A 23393-nucleotide genomic window follows, 5' to 3' on the forward strand; every position below is an offset into this window, starting at 1 on the left:
TCACCAGGTGAGTGAAAAAACGTATGTTATCTGCTGGGTTTCCTTTAAGTACTTCGGTTTTTTCCAAAGGTACACTGGTTAGGGGATTTAGTGATGCTAAATTGACGCTACAAGTGTATGTGTGCACTCATATTCGCCCTATCCTGGGATTGTTACTGCCTCTCGCTCAATGCTTGCAGGGACTGGCGTAACCCTGGATGGATGGAATAATTAAAAACTCTAATGAAGATTCTTCCAGCTTACTGCTGGTTTTACATTTATTATACAGATGCTTCTTGTGTGGCAATTGGTTACATGCAGGAAGAAAATGGAACGACAGAAATTGGGGGTTCGTATGTTTGACAGAACTGCTGCAAAATTCCCAGAATACCTTGCTATAATATCTCTATAAAGTGATTGCAAAAGCAGCTGTACGTTCAATGCAGAGAACATTAATAGTAGTTATAGCAGCTATTTTGCAACATGTATATAATTTCAAGACGTGGCTCAATAATCAGTATCAGTTTTGTCTTGAACAATGGACTATTCAGAAAGTTTTAAGGCTTTTTCTATCACTTGTGGACCCTGGTAGCTAGCCTGTAGTCTCAGTGTAAGCTGCAAGAATTTATTCTTAAAATTTATTAATACTCGTACATTTTTATGTGAAAAGTGATATTTACCATGATTGTGAAGAAATAACTTAGACCTGAAAAATGTCAAACTTTTCCTCAAGGAACCCTCAAGTAATGTTCTTATCTTTCTTCTCTTCCATTATGGCTTAGCATCTTTGGTCCTTTGTTAGTTAAACTACATTTTTGTTTATTGATTTTATGTTTCCTAAGTTCTACTGTACTAGGTATTGCTGGCAAGAAACGGTAGCATTGGACAAGGAGGCGATAATGGACATGGGAGGCGGCAGTAATGTTATATGCCGTCATGTCTGGGCAGACGGGCTCTGTGGTGGTTCTGTCTTGTACAGATGTGCCAACCTGCATCTGTGCCAAGAAAGCCAGGGGCCAAGTCTGATCCTCTCATAGAAGCTATAAGGCTGAGGACGAGGCACCAGTTGTGTCAAATCACGATAGAGATGGAGCCGTGCTGGCCGCCTTGCTGTAGGTGAGCGACACAACAAGAGCACTTCACAATGTTCTTTACTTTATTAGTTTATTACTGCATATTTAAATACACATGTGTTTCAGTCCGACCTCAGACCAGGACCTCCTCAGGGTTGGGTCCTGCCATGAGCTCTGTGATGCCGGGATGGGCTCATGTGCTCCGTTACTCAAGTCTTAGTTTAAGGAGGTTTAGGAAGTCCATTAACTTTTATATCAGGTATGTTTTATATTGTAAGTGTCTCTTTGTTTTTCATATTTGTAAATATGTCAACATATTAAATTAAATTTGTATGTGGTATGATTTCCAAAACACTATGGAAGCCTTCACAGTACATCGGTGAACTTAAAAATGACTAAGTGATCCAGCATGGCAATTTGGCTGCCACGGTTTGCTGTATCTTCGTTGATTCACTGCCTTTCATGTCATTTTTTGTTTTCGTACTTTGCTGAAATCAACAGTTACATTTAAATTGGTAGCAAAGATAATTTTTATTACTTTTGTAAAGCATACTTCATACCATATTAGAAAGACACAAAACAGAACTTAAATGTCAGGGATTTTTATATTCTCATTTTCTTCATCTCTTGAACTTATTGAAGTCTTCCAGTGCAGAAATCCCTCCATGGTGCCTTTTTACCCCCATCCTGCTATATTAAGAAAATGGCTATTAGTTTGGGAAAAAAAACAATAAAATTCAGGCATAACAATATTTTTGAAAATGGTAAATAATTATTACTGTTTCTCTTGGAGTATATCCAGAGGCCTCCATAATGTTTGAGACAAAGACATATTTTTCATTCTGTTCCACAGTTTAGAATTGCAAATCAAATAACTCAGTCGTGAATAAAGTGCACATTGTGGACTTTCAGTTAAGGGGATTTGCATACATTTTGGTCACACAACACTTTTTCTACATGGTCCCCCCATTTTAGGACATTATAATGTTTGGGACGTTGCAATGACAGGTCTGTTAAAGCTGTCATATTTAGTACTTTGTCGCATATCCCTGAGGAGGTGCTGAGGATCTTCTCTGGTGAAGCTTGTCAAGCCTCTCATGCAGCCATCTTCAGCTCCAATTTGTTTCAAGAGGCTTGTCCCCTTAGGTTTTCTCTTCAACATATAGAAGGCCTTCTCGGTTGGATTTAATGCAAGTGACTGGCCGTTCAAGAATTTTCCATTTTTTAGCTCCAATAAACATCTCTGTTGCCTTAGCAGTATGTTTGAGATCCTTATCTTGTTGTAGGATGAAGCACCGTCCAATGAGTTTGGAGGCATTTACTGATACCTGAGCAGATGAGATGTTTCTATACACCCCAGAATCCATTGTACGACGGCTGTCAGCAGTTCCATCATCAATAAGGAGAAGTGTGCCAGTACCTGTGGCAGCCATACATGTCCAAGCCATAACACCCTCCACCACCATGTTGAACAGATAAGATGGTCTGCTTTGGATCTTCGGCAGTTCCTGTTTGTCTCCACACTTTGGTGTTGCCATCACTCTGCTGCAGGCTTATCTTTGTCTCTTCTGTCTACAAGACCTTCATTCAGAATTCTGCAGGCTCTTTTAAATTCTTTTACACAAACTGCAATCTGCTCATCTTGTTTTTGTTGCTAACTAGTGGTCTGTATCTTTCAGTGTGCCCTCTGTATTTCTGTTCATGACGTCTTCTGCAGATAGTCCTCTCTTACACACACACACACACACTCTGTCCCATAGTGAGGATTCTTCTGTCATCAGCAGTGGAGGTCTTCCTTGGCCTACCAGTCCCTTCGCGATTACTGACCTCAACTTTGCATTCTTCCTTCTTAATATTTCAGAAAGTTGATTTAGGTGACCCTAAGATTTTATTGATGTCTCCAATGGTTTTATTCTTGTTTTTCAGCCTCATAATGGCTTCTTTGTCTTTCATTGGTTCAGCTCTTGTCCTCATGTTGAACAATGACAACTACTGACTCCAAAGGGTAGAAGCAAGCTGAGGTATCTTATGAAGCAATGAAACCCACCTGAGGAATCACAAACACCTGTGACGCCAATTGTCCCAAAGATTATGGTGCCCTGAAATGGGGGTCCAATTTACAGTATAAAAAGTGTCATTTCTACATGGCGTGACTGAAATGTGCACTTTAATCACATCTGAATTGTGTGATTTGTAATTTTAAACTGTGGAGCAGAAGAGTAAATCAAGGAAAAATGTGTCTTTGTCCCAAACATTATAGAGGGCACCGTATGGGGTTATAATAGACCAACTGATACTGGCTTTATGCAAGAACATTCACCACAGATCAGTATTGTTTCAAATAAAGCTACTGTTTCAAAAATGCAAGTCTAAGCCACAGATTTCAAGATTTTCTATGAAGGTTTTAAGAACTTCCCACATATAAAGAACTAACACCCCTTTATTCTCTTCATCAGTTTCACCAGGATCATCTTCAAAACTGAACATATGTGAAACTAACTGCCTTTGAAAGATTTCTTTCATGAACAAACAAGCCTTCTAAAAATTGGAAGCTAAAGTTAAATGTTGAGATAAGAAAAGTATTTGGTTTTGCTGAGATTGGAGGGTCAGAAAAGAAAAAGGGGCAAAGTATTGACAATTTACAGATAAAGCCTGCATCTTGAGCTGTATCTTCTTGGTCAACGAACCTTCCCTACACTGGGTTGTTGTTAATGAAATCAGGTGGACATTTGGGCAAGAAAGACAATTTGAGAAAGTAAGGATGAAAAAATAAAAAGGGAACGTTAAAAAAAGTCAGACATTTACATGAATAGTTGAATCATTTACTTACCATGGCATGTTGGAAAAGCTGGATTCCACTGTCCTTTTGTGCATTGTGAATAATGACTTCCATAACGGCTATAACCAGTATTACAGTTAAAAATAGACATATTCTTCACGAAATTCTGATTTGTTCGGGTCAATGTACCCATTAGTGATACTTGGCCTTGCACATACTGAATCACCTAAGTGAAGAAAAAATACGATTAAGTCTTGTTAAAAACTGCAATTCTGTCATATGAGCTCAGCAGTGTTCTTCTGGTTTTAAGGCATTTTTAGTGGAAGTTTTTAGTTTTTCATGTTATATATTGTTTAAATTTAACTAACTTTTCACCATTTTTGTTCACATTTTATTAGTTTGGTTTTACTCCAGAAAAGTCCACATGTAAATTTTTTTGCAAATCTAAAAACACATTTCTCTTAATAGTTGTCAAATTATTTATCATTCATGTTGTTACCTGTCAACTTAACTCCTGAAACATACGATGTGACAATGTGTGACAGAGCTCAGTTTTCTCCTGAAAATGTGACACTCCACAGCTTCCAGTGTAACCAGAAAGAAAAGAGCGCTCTGCCATCATTGGCTACTTTACCCCACCATACATTTAAGCATCTTTTCCAGTTTCCCACACTCGAGCTGCTAAGGAGTTGGAAAGGTAGGATCCAGCAGGAGTCAAACGTGTAACAAAAGAAATTTCTCAGTCCAATAAAGTTTGTTTTAAAAAGGTTTAAGTAAAACTCAAAGCAAAACTACAGAAATAAGTTACTAAAGACAAAAAAGGAAAAAATGTTTCTTTTACAAACTTAGCTTTTTCTTGTTAAATTTCAGTTACTTTCTATACTTAAAGGTTGTGTTATTTCTCTGTGGCAAACTGACATATATTTTACTTATTCAGTACATTCTGTACGTATGGAATGTTCGACACGATTCGATACGTTTTGTAAACTGTTTGCCCTCCATGCCTTACTAACTGCAAGGCAGATCATAAACTGGGACTGCTCTGTAGTCAAGAGGGACAAGAAATAATTAGAAAATTCCATTATAGTTTAGCTTGTGGGCAATATAACAGAATCTCCAAAAGACTATGCGCTAATATACATATAGGCAAATCTCTCTATTATAAAAAAAATCTTGGAAGGAGACGATACGTGATCTTCTCGGAAGACAATTTGATGCTCCGCGAGACAAGGCAGTGAGACAAAAGGACAGCTGGTGTACAGGCTTTCAAATGATCGACACGCATCGTGACAAGCAGAACAGACAGCAAGGCTGCAGCAGCAGAAAGACAGCAGCTGATCAGACCTCATCTCCTCAGCGTGTGTTCAACCCTAAACAACGCGAGCAGCAGAGACGCAAAGTGTCTGGAGTGTAGCGCGCCCAGGGGGGAATGGGATGGGGTGTGTGAGTGAAGCGAGCAGGGGGCAAAGCCCCCTAGTATTTTAACATAACTAAAAAAATCCATCCATTATCCAGCCCACTATATCCTAACACAGGGTCACGGGGGGTCTGCTGGAGCCAATCCCAACCAACACAGGGCGCAAGACAGGAACAAATCCCGGGCAGGACACACACCCACACACCAAGAACATACAAGGGACAATTTAGGACCGCCAATGCACCTAACCTGCATCAATTTAACATAACCTTACTAATTAACAAATGACTTTTGCAGAAGTTCAAAAACACCTTCATTTTCATTTGTTCTATTCCCTTCGCTAGCAGTCAGATGCTTGTGAAGGAATATTATGAGAATAAATAAATAAAAGTGCTGTGAAAGGTGTCAGTGAATACAGAAAAGGTTCATGAAATGTGAGTATAAATACATAAATAGTGTCACTGATTACAATTTTTGTTGCTTATTTAATTTTGCTTGTGTGGCCACCAGGGGGCACACCAGCTCCTCAAACCTGACTGAGAAACAGGCACAAATCTCTGCAACACACAAGGCTTTTATTTGAGTGTGGGAAACGTTTCCCACCTGCAATGCGCCAATAAGCACAATATAAGAGGCACTTTCTCTTCAGCCTTCTCTCTTTCTTTCCTTCTCTCTCTCTCTTCTTCTGCCTCCCCTCTTCCTACGGCAAGCTTTGGCCTCCACCTCTGGCTCCTGGAGCAGTGGCAGCGGGTTTTTTTCATCCTACATGCAGGAGTACTTCTGCTGGCCTATTAGTGTGGTCCGCACATACTTCTGGGTGAGGCGCAACCCCAACAAAGTAGGGATCTACAGTCTCTGCAGCACCCCCTGGTGGCACCCATGGAACCCAACAGGGCTGTAATGAACTCTCATGGTGCCCTGTGGGAATAAGATTTGCGGTAGCAACACAGGGGGCTGCAAGTGTTCCTTTGATTTATATATTTTTCTTAAACAGGTTTATGCTTTCCACAATGTTCTATAAAGTTCACAGGTTAGTGATTAGCACTTAAATATAAGAAACCAACATACTTACTTAGACACTGAGGGAGGTTCACCCATTTACCGCGCTGACATTGTGTTTTATAGTTTGTGTTCAGTCTGTAGTTTTTCTTGCAGACATATTGAATTTGCTCCGTATCCCTAATTGGCCTCACATCTGTCAACACCACAGCATTTTCAACTTGTGGTGGAAAGCCACAATCAAATGGTTCTGTGTTTACAATTAAAAAAGAAAATGAAAACAAACCTAATTAGGCCATACCTTTAATAAATGTATTCATTTTATAAATCACAGAAGTTCATCAAATATAATGTCAATACAAACGTTTACATCTCATTTGAAGCCAGTCTGATTTTTCAAGGAGCACAACGTCCACTTAGCCCCGCATTTCTACTGAGATCTGCAGACTGTTAGGCGAGCCCAGGCTTTATTTTAGCACAAAGACATTCTTTCCAAATTCTGAAAAAGCTCTGGACCACAACACATACAGAAATTTGAGATAAATTAAGTTGTGGTGGGTGGGCTAGGATTCTTCCAAAAAGAATAATATAATAAAATAGATTGTCGGATATCACAATATAATGCAAGGCATCATGTCTTCCAGTGCAACTCAATATGTATGGTGATAGAAATACACTTTTTAATAAATGTCCAGACTCACAATACTGAGCTAAGAACTTTGCAAGTGGCTCAGATGGAATATCATGAAACTAACACTGACGGAAAAATCAGCCAGCACTCCGGGCCAGGGGGCTCATGTATAGAACCTGTGCAAGCTATTTGTTATATAGAAGTCAGAATTTAGAAAACACAACGATGGTGTGAAGATTGGCTTAACATTATGGCAACTTTTGAAAGTCCTGTTCAGCATTTTTTGGAGTTGGCGTGACTCCAACTGGCAGAACAATGAAGTTAACAGAAAACCTAATTTCATTGTACACTTCAATGGCTCATCAGTCATATTCTGATTTTCTTGGCATAGTTCAGTCACGTTCTGTTACCGACATGTTCTCTCAACACAGCAGTCTTTACCATTCAGTGTATGTATTTGCCATTTATTGCCTTAATGTGTAAAAAAGGGTGTGCTGTGTGCTGTAAGACGTAACTGGCACTAGCAGCGTTACTATCACACACAGCATGGCCGTGAAGTCTGCTGCCCACGTTTGATAAAGTAAAGGAATCAGGTGTTCAGCCCGGCCACTTTGCGATAACATTACTCAGACACATTTGAGTATCCCACATTAGCTGTATATTAATTAAATGAAAGTGCTATCTGTTTAAAAAACAAGTTCATTTTGTGATGGTGCCTTTATCACACAATGTGTGCAGACGGTCGCTGTGATAACATTAGGAAAAGCAACACTTCACTGGTTTTGTGGCAAATGGTGGATGTGTGCCAGTGCATAGGGGCATGTCGCTCTCTGACCTTGCAGGTATTTCAGGACAATTGAACCACCAAGGGGTACAAAAATCCCCAAGAGTCCTCCTAACCCAAGTAACTATTTGTATTTTACAATACATCGTGAAGAGTAAGATGAAGCAGACACAAAAGAGGAGTACCCCGGCAGTTACTTAGGTTTACATCAAGCACTGGTTACACAATCCCACACAGACAGCATGACGCCTATCAGCAATGGCCGTGAGATTCCTGACTGGTAGGCAGTTCATGCTGTAAAGCACCAAAGCCAAGCCCTCCACAGGTGTTTAAACCTGTAATGGAACAGGAATCGTGTGACTACGGGGTGATGGTCCTTGTAATGTGGGCTCCAATTCAGGACACAAGTAGTCTAAATCGGCTCACAAGCCAGTTATCGTTATGGGCCAAAAAATCATCACAGCTCCTGAAAACTCACTCCTTGCATAGCCAACCACAATGCTGTCCGGACCCTTAAAGGTGTGCAGCAGTCCACAGCTCAAGCTGAGAACCATGGAGTGCCTCAGCCACCTGAGATACACCAAGAAGAGCTCAGATATCCCAGACTCTGTCCATCAGCACGTCAACACGACAGCAGTTCAGAGGCGTCTGGATGTTGTACGTTGAATGTAAAGAGACTTGTATGTATTGCAACATTAACATTTACTATTTGGCAAAGGGATTTAATTTTATTTTTTTGCTCTTTCCATTCAGCTGCTCACACTCTTCTTTTTTTAGTTTTATTTGTGACTCCCACAGAGAGACCAGTAAAAAGAATGGATTTGCAGCCTCCATTTCAGTCAGTAATACCTTAGGTTCACATTCGAGGTTTCTTTTTCTGTGTTTTCTCGTGGTTTGTTTAAAAGAGGTCACTGAAGAACATGACCAAATAAATATATATGGTAATTAGATCATAAATATTATGAATTTTTTTTTTAAGCCATAGATTTTTACTGGTGTGTGGTAATGGGGAGAATTTAAAAAGCGCGTGCATGAGTGCAGAGTTTTAAGTTAATTTATGGTGAATAAAGGAATTTGGCGTGACATGTGGTCTACGTAAGGTTTTACAAATCTCATTTTTTTGTGCATATACTTTTAACTTTTGAGCATAAGCAAAAATTTGAGTATGGAATCTAAACAAAGTGTTACGCATGAGAGAACTAGACTATAACCTTTTTTTCAAACAAAGCCTATTGAAGCAATTCTCAGACAAACCATAACCTCGAGATTACTAGGCACTCGTTTCAACTTTAATTGCATCTCAAACAAGTCCTGTGCAGAAATATGTACATCTTTTAAATGACCGCAGTGGACTGAATTAAATTCTGTACCTTTACTGATTTGAAATTTTATTCTTGTAGGTCATTATTTCAAAATTCAAAAATTTAAACAAGAGGAAAAGATTCCCATGTGTTGTACAGCTTTAAAACAATAAAACTAGAAATATTGCTTGTAGACATTTCATAACATTTTTTATGGTTGTTCCTGACACCTTCGCTGACTTTTTTATACAGCGGTGTTGGAATGAGCTTTCAAACACCTGTAGAAATAAGAATAACTTTCAAAGTGCATCTTATGGTAAAAAATATTACTGATACTGTATATATATTAAAACTGTCCAGCTGTTAAAATACTGAAAGAGAAATGTCTGAAGTTTATTTTGTGGGGTTAGAATATGAATATTGAGTGAAGCATGATGAAGTTATGGCCCGTTAAATCAAAGTAGCAGAAAACAGAAGAAAACCTGCTGCAGAGTGCACACAACATTCAAACTGGTGCAATGGTTCACCTTACAACACGACAACCTCGGGTGGACTGGCCATTAGGGCATTTGGGCAATGCCTGGTGGGCCGGGGACTCTGGTCTAGTCATGGACCGGCCGTTTCATGAAATAAATTTTATGTACTGGTTACTGTTTGACATTAAAATTAATTTTCTAAACTACTAAACATTATCTGTCCGGTACTGCGATTTATGTAGTCCTATATAACATACCGTATTATGTCATCAAATTCTTTTAGTTGTGAGTACACAACGTTGCAGCAATAAATTTGGTCAAAACTGCCTTTTGCTGTTTTCTGTTGCAATACTGCTACATTTCGGTTAGCCTATACGTTACAAGGTGCTACTCCGGTTGAACCTCTTAATTGATGTGTACAAGAGCACTGGGTGCTGCCTACAAGCTAATGCTAATGCCACCTGTGTTGCAAGTGCCGTGTGAAAGATCATTCTCTGCGTTGAAGAGAATCAAAGCCACCTGAGAAGCCCAATGACGTGAGAGCATCTTCAGGCATTCATGTTGATGACGGTGGAGAAAAGTATCCTAGCCAAACTTGACGCTAACAGTATTGTTGATGATGTGGCTGCTAAAAGCAGCAAAATGCGTAAGCTACTAGCTTACTAGGGACCTGGCACTTGGACATGACATTGACATTTGACGTGTACTCTAATAACGTGTAAGCCGTGTTACTACATTTTTATTTTTCATTAAATTTTATTTCTAAGCAGGTTGTCAAATTTTTAGTTGTGTCTAAACAACAGTGTACAAATTAAGTTTGGCAACAGAGTATATATCATAGGCTCATAGCAAGTAGCGAGCTGCATGCTCATCACAAATTTTAAGAAAAATCACAATGAATAATGGGCCGAGTGGGTCGACCCTCATCATGTCCCTCGTTGAAGGATACCCGGGCCGGTTTAGAGACCCAGTCCGCTCCTGACGACAACAACCAGAAGCATACAGCCGAGACAACGCTACAGCGGCTTTGGGACAAGTCTCAGACTGTCCTTGAGTGGCCCAGACAAAGCCCTGACTCAAACTTCATAGAACGTCTGTGGAGAGACCTGAAGATGGCAGCTTACTACTGCTTCACATTCTATCTCATGGACCTTGAGAGGATATGCTGGGAAGAATGGGATAAGCTTCTCAAATCCAGCTGTGAAAATCCGGTAGAGACTTACCAAAAACAACTCAAAGCTGTAATTGCTGAAAAGGGGTCTTCAACAAAGAATTGAATATTTATATGTTTTGATTTTAAAAGAATTTGCAAACCTTTCTGAAAACACGTGTTCACTTTGTCATTAGGGGTTATTGAGTGTAGACAGAGGGGCAAAACTAACAAATTTTTCCATTTAAAAATTAAATCTACAATACAATACAGTGTGCAGAAAGTGAAGGGAGTTGAATACTTTGTGAATCGACTGTAAGTGTTGCTCCACGTCATATCACAGCATTGTTAGGGTTTGCCATTAGTGGTGTTGTAAAATAAGTAAGAGTGATATTAAAGAAATGGGAAAAATGTTAAAACACTGATAGATAAACTCTAAAGCACTTCAGGAAAAAGTCATATCGAGCCAAAAGAATGCATGTATATTTTATAAATGGTAACATGCAGGATTACTAACATTATTTCAATGATCTGAATAATTCAAGTCAGAGTCAAAGTCTTAAATTTTACCCTCGACATGCTGCATCTCCAGGAAAGCCGATTTGCCCCCACTCTGATCTCTGGCTTCTTTACAGCCTGTTTCATCATTCAGTTTTAAAAAGCTGCGTTCTAACCAACACCTGATGTCAGTTCATACGGTTCATTTAAGTTACTATCTATCATCACTTATGGAAAAAGATTATCTGCTGTGGCAACCCCTAAAAGGAGCAGCAGAAAGAAGAAGAAGAAGATTTATCATCACTATGAGCCCATGCACACTACTTCATTTTCATTTTGAAAACTCGGACATTAGTCTTCGTTTTCACCTCTCATCCACACTACCTTGTAATATTTTCAACAAATGAAAAGCAACACTACTTAAAATGCTCTGCAGAGCAGATACTTTAAAAATGCTGGTGCGGTGTTTCAATGTGGAGAGACGAAAAGCAAGATATCTAAAAACATACTCTGGTTGGTTTGTGTGTATTACATGGCTCTTCTCTTATTGGATCCTGCTCATTGCAACATCTCATTCCCTAAATTGTTATGGAAGAAAAAACATTTCCAACAGAGCCAGCATAAATGAGGAGCATTCTATGCTGCTTGTTGTGTTGCTTACCTGAATGCACCTAAATAGGGTTTTGTGAGATTTTTAGAAATTGCGGTCAAGGGACTACTCACACTGCACGACAGAGTCGCCAGTCATATATGTGCTCAGACTGCACAAGCAAATTCGGTCAGATGGACATGCCATGATGTGGGTACTCACTAAATACTTGTACAGTGCACAGTCACTGCGGTCTCTGCATAAAGAATGTCAGGAAATTTAATGGCGACATCAGAAAATTGCCTTATGAGACTGCTAATGCTACAAGACAGTTGACTAAAATTTCTGACATGATAAATTATTTTGTTAAACGACAGTCACCCATTGCAACCCCTTTCATACTATGTGTGAAATGATGACCAATAAAGCTGAAATTTGGATGAAAAAATTAGAATATTACTCAGTGACTACAAATTGGCACAGTGTTAACTCAGTTAAAGGGGCCTATGTTGTGCACATGCCCAGTGAAGGTGGAAGGTGTACTCACATGCATTTTCAGTAATTTTAGTATGAACAAAAATACTTTTTTAAATGATGTGGCAATGCTAGTGTGGATGAACATCATTTATGTTTATAGCACAATTTTTAAATGAAAACCTAGTAGTGGGGACTTACTAGCACAACGTTGTATATCATCAGCATAAATAAGAAAGTATATATTGTGCTCTTTAGTAACTCAATGGCTGGTATATGAACAGAACTAGGGCCTATTCTGTTATATATGCAGCTGTTTTGAAAAAAAAGTCAGTTCTAAATTTTCTGAAGTAGAGAATTTAGCTCTTAAAATGCATAATAGTCAGAAATGTTGGCTTACTTACGTGAACACCGTATTTCACTTGTCCACACCCCGTCTTTACATTGTACCGTATCCCACCAGTGGCCATTGGCAGTCTTGTAACCCGTATCACAGGAATAATATAGATGATCTTCTGATGAAAACTGCTCCTTCAAAGGATAAAAAAATCCATTGCGAATGTCAGGTTTGGCACAGAATGTGGGTTTGCCTACAAAATAAATAAGGCAATTAGAGCTTTTTTAAGTGTGCTTATAATGTATGTCTACACAGTACTCAAAGTGGAACCAACTTACTGTTAATGGCGGTACACTAGCGTCTAATCACAGAACGGCTGCCCAGGTCCCTGGTGCTCCCCAGTGTCACCGTGAAACCTGAAATGTCACTAGTACTGTGTATGACTACTTAGCAATACTCTAAGAAATGTTGCCAGGACTCTGAGTAAAAATCGGATGAGGTGCTGGTATCGCTCACTTGTGAGTACACGGCCCACTTCAAGCACTGGCTTTACAACTGATTGTCCTTCATGGATTACTTTTGCTTTCTGATTAGGACCATGTGAATTATTTCAGGTTTAACTTTTGAAATGATTGCCTATGAAAAACTAATAATATTTAAATATTCCCATTGGAATCACCTTAGTGATTCAGGTTGTTACAAACAAAGCTGGAACATTATGACCCTTCACCCTAAACCCACTTGGTAAGTCCCTGGTTTAGATGCCTCTGCCAGGCTGGCCCTTTGATTGCTGTTAAGACAACTCTTGTAGGTAGATCATACAACTTGGGTTGAGCACCATTTTTATTAGGCATACTGTATGCACATCCAGCCTATTGTATCACACTGAAAATTAAGGTTTTCTTATGCTCAAATGTTAATGTTCCAGTAGGGTACAATTCAGGTCATAACCATCACAAAAAGACATAGCAGCTCTTAAAGCTCAATTATTATAGGTAAGAACATCCAAATATATCTAAGGACAAAGACTGTGTTTTACTCTGGCAGACCAGGAGAAAGAGAAAGATATGCAGACACCTAATTGATCCATCCATCCATCCATCCATCCTCTTCCGCTTATCCAAGATCGGGTCGCAGGGTCAGCAGCTTGAACAGAGATACCCAGACTTCCCTCTCCCTGGCCACTTCTACTAGCTCTTCCATGGGAATCCCGAGGCGTTCCCAGGTCAGCCGAGAGACATAGTCCCTCCAGTGTGTCCTGGGTCTTCCTCGAGGCCTCCTCTCAGTTAGACGTGCCCAGAACACTTCACCAGGGAGCCATCCAGGAGGCATCCTGATCAGATGCCTGAGCCACCTCATCTGACTCCTCTCGATGCAGAGGAGCAGTGGCTCTACTCTGAGCTCCTCCTGGATGACCAAGCTTCTCACCTTATCTTTAAGGGTACACCTAACTGAGGTCTTCAAAAATTCTCAAGGCTACCAGTAAATTTGTTCCAAAATGTTTTTATATATTAGTTAAACAGTGAATCACCAAACAGAGACTCGAGAAGTGTATTCACTTGGAACAGAAGGCAGGAAGGACTTCTGCACACAAGCAGAACAAACAACTGAGTCATGTAATTGAAGTAGATACTCGGATATGTACTTAAGTTACTCTGTGCATTTGCCCTGCTGAGGATAGAGTAGTAATGAAGGTGAGAATGAAAACAAAACTGAGTGTCATTATGAACAATGCTACACATCCTCTCTCTGACACACCAACACTGAGGACTTTCAGCCAATGAATTATTCAGCAGAAGTGGGTCAAAAAATTCTGCTAGGGGCTCCTTCATATCAACAGCAATACGTCTGCATAATACCTCACCCGGAATGCTCTGTTATTAGCCAAGTCAGACGTTTTCTGTATTTTGTAATAGGAAGGGTGTTCAATTATAAACAGGAATTTTCATACTCTGTTCTTATAAAGACTGTAAGGTAGACCTGACTCATTGGACAAACACACACATATATGAACTTGTCATTAGTAGTACTAGCTGCTGTTTCTCCCCTTCCTGTCAGTTGTAATCAACACGTCGGAGCAGGAGGTACACAGTAGTGTTTTAGGCAGCAAATTATTATTCAGTTTTTGACAAATGAAGGAGTCATTCCATCTCAGATTTATTGGAGACTTAAAAATCAGCTTGAGGATGAGTGTCTCTCTATCTCAGTCTAGAGTGTATGATTGGTGCAAGTCATTCAGAGAGGGACCATCATCTCTCGGCCCACAATTTTTAGTTAGGGAAGAAATTCAAGCCGAATGAGGAGGTTATTGACGCTGTGCAAGAATGGGTTCAACATGCAGTCAAAAGACTTCTACTCTTCGGGAATTTAGAAGTTTCCTGAGTGCTGGAACAAGTGGATTGCAGTGACCGGAGACTACATAGAGAAATAATGTGTAAGTCGTTTCATTGTATTCAATATATAAAATGTAGCTCATAAATTCCTGCTTATATTTGAACACCCCTCGTACTTTGTGTATATTTGAGGGTGGTTGATGTTCTTTGTTATAATATTTCTTAAACTTCAGCAAAAAGCTAAATTTCCCTCTTGGGATGAAAAATGTCAACACTCTCTTTTCATGTATCTGTTATCTACTGTACTGTCAGATACATGTGAGAAATTCACTGTGGACAGTCCATCTTTATTTAAGAATCTAATTGTGGTACCAATAGCAGTGAATAACTTAAATAGAGTTGCTCTAATTGATTCTGCTCATTCTGATAATTGATTCTGATAAGCTCCTCGCATTAAATGAATTAAACTTTTAAAAAATACCAATACTACCAATACTGTCTATGAATTCTCTTTATAAATGGGACGCCTATTGGGGAGAGTTTCTTGAATACATTTCACTACCTCTTACACTCCAAACTTGTTTTTATTTTTTTTATTGCATTCTGAAGTCATTACACTTTTTTAAAATAATTTCACCAATTACCCTTGGAATTCCTTATCTTAAACAGCATAATCCCCACATTGGCTTGAGTAAGAGAGAAATTGCTCAGTGAGGTACCTTTTGCAAACATAACTGACTACTGGAGGTTTTGCACTCTTTTATGGTTTGTTGCGAGATTTACCAGCTTTGGCATTAGACAAATTAAATGTTATTGTGCATACCGACTTACTGCATGATGATCTTCTTCCGAAGGGGAAAGTTTAAGTCCTGTCTAAACCTGAAAGTGAGGGTATGGAAAAATGTATTTGTGAGAATTTGGAGAAGGGTTTTATAGCGTTGCCTAATAGTCTGATAGGAGAGGGCTTTGCTGAAAAAAAAAAAGATGGCGGTTTAAGACAAGTATTTTCTATCACGAATTAAACAAAATAACAGTAAAGAATAATTATCCAATTACTCTCAGATTCTCTTTATTGAATTAGAGGAATGATGCTATAACACCCCAACATGATGTTACCCATCATTCTCATGCTTCCTGTTAGGGGCATTGTTGCCATAAATAGTATGGCGGCTGCCATTAAACTACTGAAGAAAATAGCAATGATAATTTAAAATAAATAAATAAATGAAAAGCAATATGTTCCAACATGACATGAAAAATATAATGTTATGTTTATTCAGCTATTAACAGTAAAATAATCTGCTCTATAATAAAGCACTATGGTCTGTGTGTCCTTTGCCCTCTGAGCAATCTGATTGGTCAGTTTGGCTTTGGGGATACATTTAAAACAGGAAGTGTGAATGTGAGATATACGAGGAGGAGTAAAAGCCCACTCTGACAGAGTTGCCTTCAAAGACTGAAAGTATAAATCTGCAAAGGAGGTGAGAAAGGTGCCTCAAAAAAAGTGACAAAAGTCTGAGGCTTTATGGGAACGCAATCGGCTGAGGAAGCAGTGGGGAAGAAATGTTCACACACACTCAGATAAAGAGGAAAAGTGGTGAAGGTACACGTAGGACGAGATAGCAATTTTTTGAAATTATTCTGTTACCTGTCTGGGTATGTGAGTGTGTGTCATGAAATGTGTGCTGTTCAATGTGAAGCTACTCACCAGTACAACACAAGTTTGACTCTTGTTTTCAAAGTGTAACCAACACCCTAATAACAATTCAAAAAATGAGTTACATATGAACCCTAGGGTGGCGCAGTGGTAGCACTGCTGCCTCGCAGTTAGTTACCCAGGTTTGCTTCCCGGGTCCTCCCTGCATGGAGTTTGCATGTTCTCCCCGTGTCTGTGTGGGTTTCCTCCCACAGTCCAAAGACATGCAGGTTCGGTGGATTGGCGATTCTACATTGGCCTTGGTGTGTTTGTGTGTGTCCTGCGGTGGGTTGGCACCCTGCCCGGGACTGGTTCCTACCTTGTGCCCTGTGTTGGCTGGGATTGGCTCCAGCAGACCCCCGTGACCCTGTGTTCGAATTCAGCGAGTTGGAAGATGGATGGATGAACCCTAAGAATTACACACACATCCATTTATTAACTGCCTTCAAGAATGCTAGAAAACATTTCCCTTTTGAACAGTTTCAAATTTCGCACAACACAGTTTGCACCACAGCGCCATGCTGTGAACCTCTGAGAATCAAGGCGACGCTCGCGCATTTCAAAACTGCATGTCTCTACATGATAATTAGTTTTCATATTATGGATTTTCACATTTTCTATTTTCTGTATATTGATTGTCATTTGTAAAGTTTTGTTGGAATGTTATTAAGGTTTCGGTCGCAGGTACAATGTTTGTAAATGTCTTTTGAGCTTGCACCGTGCGTGTTTAGTAAATTAAGGCAGGTGCCTTTTAGAGAAGTGTGCAGGATGAGCGAAACAGCCGAGCCTCACTTCACATGCAATTTCATAATCGCAAAACTCAGTAAAAATGTGAATTTTTTGCAGGTCATACAAAACCAGTAAACAATTTATACTTTTTTTTATTGTTTTAATGCCAATTTTGTGTGTTTTATTGTTTTGGTGTTAACCCCGAGTGTGACTCAGGCTTGGACTGCACCCATTTTGTGATAAAGGCACCGTCACAGAATGAATTTGTACTTACTTTCTATTAATATACAACTAATATGTGATGTACAAAAATGTGAGAGGCGAGAAGAGAACACAAATGACCCAAATCTTGTCCTTCACTCAAGTTTCATTTTCTGTGTTTGTAGTAAAGACATCAGTCAAGCACATGGCCAAATTAATATGAGGATTAGATCATGAATATTGAAATAAAAGCATTTTGTAAGCCATAAATGGTTGGGTGGTAATGGGGAGTAACTAAAAGCTTTGTGCGTGCGCATTGTTTTAACTCTTTGAGGGCTGAATATTTTTTTCAAAAAACAGTTTTCTGAAAAGCAATGGTTTCAAACAGAAAGCAACATAAAACATCTGTTGATACATGCTGCGGCTGCCAGTTTGCCAAGAATGTGCGGCAGTCTTGCTGCCAGGCTGTCTTTGTGTGCCTGGGGCAGCAGCAGCAGGGGTCACGGTCGCAGTGCATTGTAATCTGGTTTCTACCTCTTATCATTGTTAAGTGGCAGTCCATCTGGCAAACAAGTGCCGTTGGCGCGTCGAATAGCTGGGGACCAGTCAGCTGAAGCTGGAACCTCACATTCATTTTCGATTCCTTGTATCAAAATCGGACTCCAGCAAGTCATAGTCCAGTTCAGAGATAATAGGCAAAACCGCGTCCACGGAGTATTTTGCTTTACGCATTCACTTTGATCTCTCGCTAGATGTCAGTCCCATTTTTGCCGTTGTTTGCGCCGTGCTACTCATGCAAGTGCAGGAAATCTCGGTCAATCCAATGAAGCTAATTTCCTTCTAGCAACAAGAGTCCAACTAAAAGATAACAGTTTGTTTTGTCACCATTTATAGTTCGTCAACTCCTCCTTTTGACGGAAGTCGACACCAGCCCTGAAAGAGTTAAGTCAATCTGAGATTTATAAAGGAATTTGGCGTGAAACCTGGCCCACTTAATGTTTTAAAAATCAGATTTTTTGGAGTGTGTGCTGGTTTTTCCTGGGCAATTTTTTAGTGTGGGATCTAAGCAAGAATTTATACATGAGGCCCCCCAACCTAGAGGAAGCTGTGGCTTGGTGTTTATGAAGAAAAAGTAGGACAGCCCCGATCAAGGAGGGCTTAGATGGAAGTGAGCTGAAACATGGCTGAAACCAAACTCATGGAAGAGCAGTAAATGATTGTGGTGAGCAACAGAAAGGCATTCATCAGTCTCTCATTGTCCAGAGATTAATGCGGCAGGGAAGCAGTGAGACCAGGAGTGTTTGGTGGTTTGTTCAGGGACCCCCAGAGAAACAGCAGATGTTCTGGGTTTGTCACTTATGTCATTATTTTGGGTTCACTCCAGTGTGAGATTTGCACTGTAATAAATTCACCATTTCTGTAAAGACTGGCCTCCCTTGGCATCACTGTGGGTATGGAGAGACACCATGATGGTCAACAATTAAACAAAAGATCTTCTAGCTTGTGCAAAAGTTCTTTTTAAATCACTTGTTTTAAAATATGGCTGGAAAAAATAAAAGTATATGCAAGTAACTAATCAGCTTGAATTAAGCCAAAAAGTATTGCTGATATTTTTAAATAAGAATACATATAATAGAAAATAATTCATAGACCTACGTTTACAGTTTGGTATTAATGTCCATATCCCATTATTACAAGTTATAACTTTAGATCCGTCAGGGATGAACATGTCATCACAGATATACTCCACGGTGTCCTTGTTAGCATAGGAATGCTTTTTCTTCTGCTTAACTCTTCCATTGAGTATGTCAGGTGGTGGTGGACACTTTGGTTCTAAATAATAAATAAAAAAACAAGAAATCCAGTGAATAAAACTATTAATGCATTATAAAACCTTCTCTAGACACCATGCCAGTTTAGACTGAAGGGGTTTGTCAGATGTGGGTGGAAAACCAGAGCATCCTGAGAAAAACAAATGCTGACCAAGGGAAAGTGTAGAAATTTCACACCAACACTTATAATGGCTTGGGATTTCATGGTGGAACAAATATTAGCACTGTTGCCTTACTCCTTTTTAGAACATTAGAACGCTCTAGATGAGAACAGGCCATTCAGTCCAACAAAGCTCACCAGTCCTATCCACTTATTTCTTCTTAATTGTGTAAAGAAAATCTTCCTAATGTTTGTGCGAAATTTACCCTTAACAAGTTTCCAACTGTGTCCCCGTGTTCTTGATGAACTCATTTTAAAATAACAGTCTCGATCCACTGTACTAATTCCCTTCATACTTTTAAACACTTCAATCATGTTACCTCTTAATCTTCTTTTGCTTAAAGTGTAAAGGCTCAGCTCTTTTAATCTTTCCTCATAATTCAACCCCTGTAGCCCTGGAATCAGCCTAGTCGCTCTTCTCTGGACCTTTTCTAGTGCTGCTATGTCCTTTTTGTAGCCTGGAGACCAAAAGTGCACACAATACTCAAAATGAGGCCTCACCAGTGCATTATAAAGGTTGAGCAGAACCTCCTGTGACTTGTATCTCTCCCATTAAGGTGCTATATAACGTGACATTATTTTAGCCTTAAAAATGGCTTCTGAACACTGTCTGGCAGTTGATGGTGTCGAGTCCACTATGAATCCTAAATCGTTCTCATTGGTCTACTTTCTATTTTCAGACCTCCCATTATGTATTCAAACTTTACTTACATTAATTTTCATCTTCCATAAATCTGCCCAAGCCTGTATGCTGTCCAAGTCCCTCTGTAATGATTCAATGGATTCTACCTGTAGATTACCTGCCAATCCACCTTCATGAAAACAGGTTTAAATTCCCAGTCTGTAATAGGACACATGCAGTGCCTGAGGATTATTGTGAGCAAATTGAGCAGGGGATTACGATATCAATGTTTTCTTTCTTCACTAAAGAATCAAATCATTTTGGTGAACCAAACATGGATGGAGCACGCACGCAAATAGGGAGAGCTGTGTGACAGCACTGACATGTGAAAAAGCGGACGAGTAGCAGCACTTCACCCTCACTGATTGGCTACCGGGAGAGGCTTTGGTGTTCATCCGGCTTGCAAACCTGTGCCCGTATTTATCAAGCCTCTCAGAGTAGGAAACTGGTCCTAACCGGCTCAAAAAAGTTGGGCTTTGAAAAAGTTCCTAATATGTGGATAAACAGAAATCCTTACTGTATTGTAAGCTACCTAGCAGGATACTGACTGACTGACTGAAAATCTGAACTGTGTCTGATATCAGAGGAAGCAAGAGTCATTTTAAAATTGTGAACCAATTGGTGTTTCACAAATCTGTTATCATCTATTCACTGTGATTTATGGAATCTGCTATCGATGTAAATAAAAGGCACTTTCTGGAACCTTCATGTGGAGTGTTCATTTGAGAGCCCAACAATGGTTCTCCTATGGCATCACTCTGAAGAACCGCTTTAGCACTTTTATTTTTAAGAGTGATGCTTATAATTTAGTAAACTCTTCTTGACTCCCCCAGGATTTAGCAAAACGCATGAGCTGTCCTGTCTTGCTTAGAGCTTCCAGAAGAATAGATTGGCACAGCACGGGACATTCCAAGAAGGGTGAAATGTTTTAGAAATGTTTGACAACAAATAACTCAAAAACGATATTGAACTGACAGAGATGGAATAATACAGGTGCTGGTCATAAAATTAGAATATCATGACAAAGTTGATTTATTTCAGTAATTCCATTCAAAAAGTGAAACTTGTATATTAGATTCATTCATTACACACAGACTGATGTATTTCAGATATTTATTTCTTTTAATTTTGATGATTATAACTGACAACTAATGAAAGTCCCAAATTTAGTATCTCGGAAAATTAGAATATTGTGAAAAGGTTCAATATTGAAGACACCTGGTGCCACACTCTAATCAGCTAATTAACTCAAAACACCTGCAAAAGCCTTTAAATGGTCTCTCAGTCTAGTTCTGTAGGCTACACAATCATGGGGAAGACTGCTGACTTGACAGTTGTCCAAAAGACGACCATTGACACCTTGCACAAGGAGGGCAAGACACAAAAGGTCATTGCTAAAGAGGCTGGCTGTTCACAGAGCTCTGTGTCCAAGCACATTAATAGAGAGGCGAAGGGAAGGACAAGATGTGGTAGAAAAAGTGTACAAGCAATAGGGATAACCGCACCCTGGAGAGGATTGAGAAACAAAACCCATTCAAAACTGTGGGGGAGATTCACAAAGAGTGGACTGCAGCTGGAGTCAGTGCTTCAAGAACCACCACGCACAGACGTATGCAAGACATGGGTTTCAGCTGTCGCATTCCTTGTGTCAAGCCACTCTTGAACAAGAGACAGCGTCAGAAGCGTCTCGCCTGGGCTAAAGACAAAACTGCTGCTGAGTGGTCCAAAGTTATGTTCTCTGATGAAAGTAAATTTTGCATTTCCTTTGGAAATCAAGGTCCCAGAGTCTGGAGGAAGAGAGGAGAGGCACAGAATTCACGTTGCTTGAGGTCCAGTGTAAAGTTTCCACAGTCAGTGATGGTTTGGGGTGCCATGTCATCTGCTGGTGTTGGTCCATTGTGTTTTCTGGGGTCCAAGGTCAACGCAGCCGTCTCCCAGGGAGTTTTACAGCACTTCATGCTTCCTGCTGCTGACAAACTTTATGGAGATGCAGATTTCATTTTCCAACAAGGCCTGGCACCTGCACAAAGTGCCAAAACTACCAGTACCTGGTTTAAGGACCATGGTATCCCTGTTCTTGATTGTCCAGCAAACTCGCCTGACCTTAACCCCATAGAAAATCTATGGGGTATTATGAAGAGGAAGATGCAATACGCCAGACCCAACAATTCAGAAGAGCTGAAGGTCACTATCAGAGCAACATGGGCTCTCATAACACCTGAGCAGTGCCACAGACTGATCGACTCCATGCCACGCCGCATTGCTGCAGTAATCCAGGCCAAAGGAGCCCCAACTAAATATTGAGTGCTGTACATGCTCATATTTTTCATGTTCATACCTTTTAGTTGGCCAACATTTCTAAAAATCCTTTATTTGCATTGGTCTTAATTGATATTCTGATTTTCTGAGATACTAAATTTGAGACTTTCATTAGTTGTCAGTTATAATCATCAAAATTAAAAGAAATAAATATCTGAAATACATCAGTCTGTGTGTAATGAATGAATCTAATATACAAGTTTCACTTTTTGAATGGAATTACTGAAATAAATCAACTTTGTCATGATATTCTAATTCTATGACCGGCACCTGTATTTTACACTATGTGATCAATCCATCTACACGGAGAAGCCATGCGGTGTCAGATGAAATGAAAACATTGTTAATATTATTTTTTTGGGTACAGGGAAGATGCAGCTTTGCAGTAGCAGTGATTTGGGTATATCAAAACTAACCATTTCTCCAATTTTACACCAAACTTTGAATGCCCTTTCAACACATGAGGTGACACTTAGAGTTACACATTTCCCCAAGATTTCCTATGGGTAAATATTAAAGCAAGCTGCATTCATGTAAATCAGCATGCGCCTAATGATCATTACCCCATACAGTATGCAAGTCGCTAGCAACATCGCAGTATCAATACACAGGTGGTCACAAATGCAAACTCTGTTAAAGTAGACCACATAGCACCCTGATAGTAGGCAGGTCTGGATAGATGATAGACAGTGAAATGTCATACAGGTACACTGAACTTTGGATTTCACAAACACCTGGAGTACTTGTTTTACACTTTATAAGACCAGGAATGTTCTAGAAGGCAGGCAGTGACTCATAGAGCACTGGATAAATAAATCCTTGCAGAACAGATGGGAGGATCACAGAGAGGGACACAGCACAGGATTCTGGAAGACAATTAGCAGTAGAATCCCTGAAGCCTACGATAAAAGTCGTAATGACGTTCCATCTTTAAATTCCTTCATCATCAGCGTC

General features: G+C 39.7%; 1 protein-coding gene across 1 annotated transcript in view; it reads right to left on the reverse strand.

The window, feature by feature from the left end:
- Positions 1–1564: 1564 nt before the first annotated feature.
- LOC120514254 (complement factor H-like) overlaps positions 1565–23393 on the reverse strand; it is a 44534-nt gene continuing 22705 nt past the window's right edge. Inside the window, exons 6-10 of the mRNA XM_039734537.1 lie at positions 19103–19279; positions 12555–12740; positions 6321–6497; positions 3883–4057; positions 1565–1742 (exon numbers count right to left, since the gene is read on the reverse strand). Coding sequence (XP_039590471.1) covers positions 3969–4057; positions 6321–6497; positions 12555–12740; positions 19103–19279 — 629 coding nt within the window. The 3' untranslated portion in view covers positions 1565–1742; positions 3883–3968. The remainder of the gene's footprint in view (positions 1743–3882; positions 4058–6320; positions 6498–12554; positions 12741–19102; positions 19280–23393) is intronic.

Source organism: Polypterus senegalus, chromosome 14 (assembly GCF_016835505.1).
Source record: "Polypterus senegalus isolate Bchr_013 chromosome 14, ASM1683550v1, whole genome shotgun sequence".
Lineage (NCBI taxonomy): Eukaryota > Metazoa > Chordata > Cladistia > Polypteriformes > Polypteridae > Polypterus > Polypterus senegalus.